The sequence below is a fragment of the Castanea sativa genome, chromosome 2, assembly GCF_040712315.1.
Source record: "Castanea sativa cultivar Marrone di Chiusa Pesio chromosome 2, ASM4071231v1".
NCBI classification, from domain to species: Eukaryota; Viridiplantae; Streptophyta; class Magnoliopsida; order Fagales; family Fagaceae; genus Castanea; species Castanea sativa.
In genome coordinates, this window is record NC_134014.1 from 28739837 (window position 1) to 28745163 (window position 5327).

The window sequence follows — 5327 nt, forward strand, 5'->3', positions numbered from 1 at the left end:
GTCCATGTCTACTAGCACACTCTCTGTTCTTTCTCTCTTTTTCTTCTCTATTTTTCTTTCGTGTTTTTCTCTCGTATTTTTCTTTCTTTTTCTCTATTTTTTCCTTCGTTACTTCTGTTCTACCGCCCGTCGCCTCCACTATGCACAACAAAGACCATTTTTATACTGCCTGCCATGACAGGTTTTTACTGTTCCCTTAACTACTTTTGTCTTGGTATGGGCGTCCTTCCCAAACCACCCACTAATCTGTCGACTGCCCAGCCATCACCACTAACCTGTGTTGGCTGTGCTCCATTCCATTCCCAGACAAAAGAGTTTTATTTTGTTTTCTTGCTCTCCGTGGCATTTTCATCCAGATTAGGGTGGGCATTCTCTCTTACTAACCCTATGGCATGGACCTAGTGATTCCAACTCATCTTTCCCTCTTTTGGGTGGTATGTCATCCCAGCAAGACATTTCCCCTAAAAGAGTTTGAGCGGGAACCTCAGAATATGTTTACCCCTTCTCCCCACCGCCAGGCCATACCCTCTCTTATATCTGACCCATAGCCCACCACTCCTGTATTAACTAGGTAAAAGTTGGTGGTGCCTAAGCCTTATGCGTGCTCTACTTTCATGTGCGTCCATGGCTTGTTTGTCACTTATGCGTTTGTCATAACCTAGTGGTTCATTTGGCCTTTGCTGCGCGTTCTGCTATTCATTCTTGACTTCTTGTGGAGTGAATGAGTCATTGGGCTTCCTTTCTTTATACCTTACTTCCTCCCTAGGTTAGATCTTGCATGGGCATGGGCCTTTCCTTCTTCATTTCAACCTTTATTTTCTGTGTGGGTCGGCTAGCACCTTTGCCACGCCACCCCTGTTTCGGCCATACTGTCATTTGACTTATGCCTATCGGGCCTTCTTTTGGGTCTGTTATACACTTTTCCTCCATTTGGTTCCAGTAGCCCAGCACTTTTGTTGGGCTTATGCTTACACTGTTTTGGGCTTCGTTAGCCCATTTCATTCCTTTGGGGCTTCCTTGGCCCAATGTTATTTTTATAGGCGTCTTCAACCCATTTTATTCCTTTGGACGTCCTCGGCCCATTTTATTTTGTTGGACGTCCTCGGCCCATTCATTTTCTTGGGCATCCTTGGCCCATTCCAATCCTTCCTTCCCATGGGCTTTTGCTAAGTCTTTTGGGCTTCCTCGACCCAAATTACCTTATTCTTTACTTTGGGGTTTATAGACTTTTTAATCATTCCCACTTACTTAGTTCCTTCCTTTGGGCTCCTCAAACCCATTTTTGCTTGCTTTCCATTTCTCATAATGCTCATAGGTTTATTACTTCTTTCATCGGGCTCCTTTGGGCCCGTTTTGCTTTCCTTGAGGCCTTTTTACTATTCTGCGGGCCTATGAATCATTATCCTGCCATACGGGCTGAATAGTTTCCTTCTCAATTTGCTAAGTCTTTCTTCTTTATCCCATCCCATATTGTTGGACTTCTTCCTATTATTGGGCTTTCCTGCCAAAGTGAGCATCAACAAATATTAACATCAAAACAAATAAAGGAAAAAAAAAATCTTTCAAACCACACCCCTTGTTTTGGATAATTACATTCAGGAATGAGAGGTATGGAGAAAATTTATGATGTTTTTGGACATAGTAATATCCCTCTCGTGTTGGTACGTATGATGCTTTTTCTAGTAAACCGATCGAAACAGACAATTGTATCATACGAGTTAAGAATAGGAAGGTCATAAGCTAAGGCTAAAGGGAGTTAAGTACTGATGAAGGCCAATTGAGAGAGAGAGAGAGAGAGAGAGAGAGAGAGAGAGAGAGAGAGAGAGAGAGAGAGAGTTTTGTTAGGTCTCTTTGTGTATTCACCCAAATGAATCCATCAAATTGGACTAAGACTAAATCAAATGTTACATGTACGTGGCATTTACAAAGGCCATAGAAAGTGAAGAGGATAAAATTAAGATAGACTGACAGATTTTACAGAACCTACCATGGGCAACTATACTAGGTTGATAAAGCAACATGATGACATGCATTGTAGGTGGACGGACGAGGAAGTAGATGGACACAAAGTGGACAGTGGCAAAGCCATATGGTGCACACATGGTTTGATTGGTCCTCAAGGAACTTCAAATGGAAATGTCTTGTGCTTCACGATTAACCCTAGACAACATAATCTCTATATGGAAAGGATCCTGTAAAATCGCGCATTTATGAGGATCTTCCCTACAAGGAAAGATCCCTCTTCACCAAGAAACCAAAGTCTGTTCAACACTACTACAAAAACTCAAAACCCTCAGAAATCAAAGTACGCATAATTCTCCCCAACTCTGGCACTCTAGAGTTATGAAAGTTTTCTGACTTAACCTTCGGAGGGTATTTGGCCGGTACCATACCGTTACTCTCTTGAGATCTTCTTTTTCTGTATTGTGCAGGTGTTGTCTTAAGCACGTGAGAACTGTGTCACTTACTAATGATTTTCGGCATCATCAGTCAGTGTCGCATGTGGGAAACTAGGTAAGCCATATTACCGCTTCCCGAAAAAAAAATTGCATGGTGCTTACTCACTCGATGGCAACCACCAACAATAACCAAGGAGACGAACCATGTACCACCTCCCTTGAGAGTCAGGTTTAGACTCTTACCGCAGCTGTTGAATGCCTCACCAAGCAAAACCATGACTTAGAAGAGCAGTTGCGCCAAAAGGACGCCGAGCCCCGAAATCAAGAGGAGGAGCAGGAGGGCGACAGCCTTCAACCCGCTAATGGTAGGCAAAATAGGGAAGGGCCAGAGGACAGTAACGCCGTGAGCAAACCAACACCCACAGAGGATGGGTATCAAGTGATCTCGACAAACTAGTACACCGAACAGATTCACCCTTCACTGCACCCGTTACTTCGTTCCCTTTCTTGCTGAAGTTCTGTATGCCGCAAGTAGAAGCCTACGACGGGTCAAGGGATCCTTTAGACCACCTGAAGTCGTTCAAGACACTCATGCACCTGTAAGGATTAGCAGACGGGATCATGTGTCGAGTCTTTCCCACTACATTGAGAGGTCCCATAAGAGTATGGTTTAGCAGGTTGACGCCGAACTCTATCAGTACCTTTAAGGAGTTAAGCACCCAATTTGCCTCGCACTTTATCGGGGGACACAGGTACAAGAAGTTCACTACATGCCTGATGAATATCAAGCAGCGGGAGGATGAGACACTAAGGTCTTACATCACCCACTTCAACAAGAAGGCCCTCTCAATTAATGAAGCTGACAACAAGATACCCGTGGCCGCGTTCACCAATGGGCTATGAAAGGGGAAGTTTTTGTTTTCCTTATACAAGAACGATCCGAAAACCATGTCGAATGTACTTTATAGGGCTACCAAATACATGAATGCAGAAGGCATTACTTGCTCTAGAAGAAAAGCCCAGGAAGAGAGAAAGATAAGAAGAAACAACACAGGAGAAGGGACGGAAGGCCACAAGGATAGGAGAGGGACGAGAGGACAGACGCTCCAAACCCCCCACTGGAAGATTCGCTAATTTCATCCCACTAAATGCCCAATCGATCAAGTACTAATGCAGATCAAGGAAGAAGGATCCCTAACGTTACCTAGCAAGCTTAAAGGTGACCCTAACAAGAGGTCTAGAGACAAGTACTGCCGTTTCCATCGAGATCATGGCCACAATAAGTCTGATTGCTACAATTTAAAGCAGCAAATAGAAACCCTAATTAGACAAGGAAAATTGCAGAGGTTCGTCAGCAAAGAGAGGACGGACCGACCATAAGAGCAAGGCCCCGGACGGAAAACGAGCGTCCCAAACCACCCATAGGAGACATAAGGATGATTGTAGGGGGCACCACAACTTCCTGTTCGACTAGGAAGGCACGCAAGACCTATCTTCAGATGGTTTAGAACGTCCAGCTGACGGGTTTGGTCCCGAATATGGGGCGCATCGATAACCCTATAATTGGGTTCACAGAGGAGAACGCTCAACATCTCCATCATCCACATGATGACGCGCTTGTAGTGAGCATACAAATTGGGGACTACAATACTCACAGGGTCCTGGTGGACAACGGGAGCTCCGCCGATATACAATACTACCCAGCCTTCCAGCAAATGAGGATTGGGAGAGAACGGTTGATTCTAACTAACGCACCACTCATTGGATTCGGAGGAACAAAAGTGTACCCACTCGGCTCAGTCACTTTGCTTGTAACCGCCAGCAATTACCCTCAACAGATCACCAAGAATGTCACATTCCTGGTTGTAGACTGTTCATTTGCTTATAATGCCATCCTGGGCCGCCCTACCTTTAATTCATGGAAGGCCGTAACCTCCACTTACCACCTGATGATCAAGTTTCCCACCGGATATGGAGTTGGGAGGTACGAGGAGATCAAGTAGTAGCACGCGAGTGCTACATCGCCATGTTGGAGATGGACGACCATTTACCGATGATGTGCAGAGAAGAACAAAGGGCGGTGGCAGAACCAGTAGAAAGGTTGGAAAAGGTACTCCTTGATGACTCTAAGCCCGAGCAAACGACAAGAATAGGTACTCTTGCTAGCTTGCCAGTCCACCAGGCCCTAATATCATCTCTAAGAGAAAACCAGGATGTCTTCACCTAGAGCCACGAAGACATGCCCAGAATCGATCCTTTGGTCATAGTCCACAAGCTGAACATATCGCCATTTTTTTCTCCAATCCATTAGAAGAAGTGGGTATTCGCTCAAGAAAGGGACAAGGCCATAGCGGAAAAGGTTCACAAGTTACAGGAAGCAAAGTTTATATGAGAATTATACTACCCCGACTAGCTGGCCAACGTGGCGATGGTCAAAAAGGCCAACGGGAAGTAGAGGATGTGCGTAGATTTCACGGACTTGAACAAGGCATGCCCCAAGGATAGCTACCCACTTCCCCGAATTGATACATTGGTGGATTCAACAGCAAGACACCAGCTGCTGAGTTTCATGGACGCATTTTCTAGTTACAACCAGATCAAGCTAGACGAAGTTGACTAGGAGAAGACTTCTTTCGTCACCAACCAGGGCCTCTTCTACTATAGAGTAATGTCATTTGGACTAAAGAACACGGGTGCCACGTACCAGAGGTTGATGAACAAAATGTTTGCACATCAGATTGGGAGGAACGTCCAAGTCTACGTCGATGACATGTTAGTAAAGAGCCTACAGGAAAGTGACCATTTGGAAAACTCAAGGAAACCTTTGATACACTTCATTCGTACAACATGAACTAAATCCGAACAAATGTTCATTTGGGGTGACGACTGGAAAATTCCTAGGGTTTATGGTATCCCAAAGAGGTATTG

At 44.9% G+C, this 5327-nt stretch overlaps 1 protein-coding gene across 1 annotated transcript; it reads left to right on the top strand.

The window, feature by feature from the left end:
* The first annotated feature begins 3937 nt into the window (after positions 1–3937).
* LOC142625159 (uncharacterized) lies at positions 3938–4402 on the top strand. Its single transcript, XM_075798856.1, has one exon. It carries the CDS (start codon positions 3938–3940, stop codon positions 4400–4402), a length of 465 nt encoding a protein of 154 aa, XP_075654971.1.
* Positions 4403–5327: the final 925 nt, after the last annotated feature.

Excerpts from the sequence above, each read along its gene's own strand:
- LOC142625159 (XM_075798856.1), top strand. The coding sequence starts at position 3,938 with ATGGGGCGCATCGATAACCCTATAATTGGGTTCACAGAGGAGAACGCT.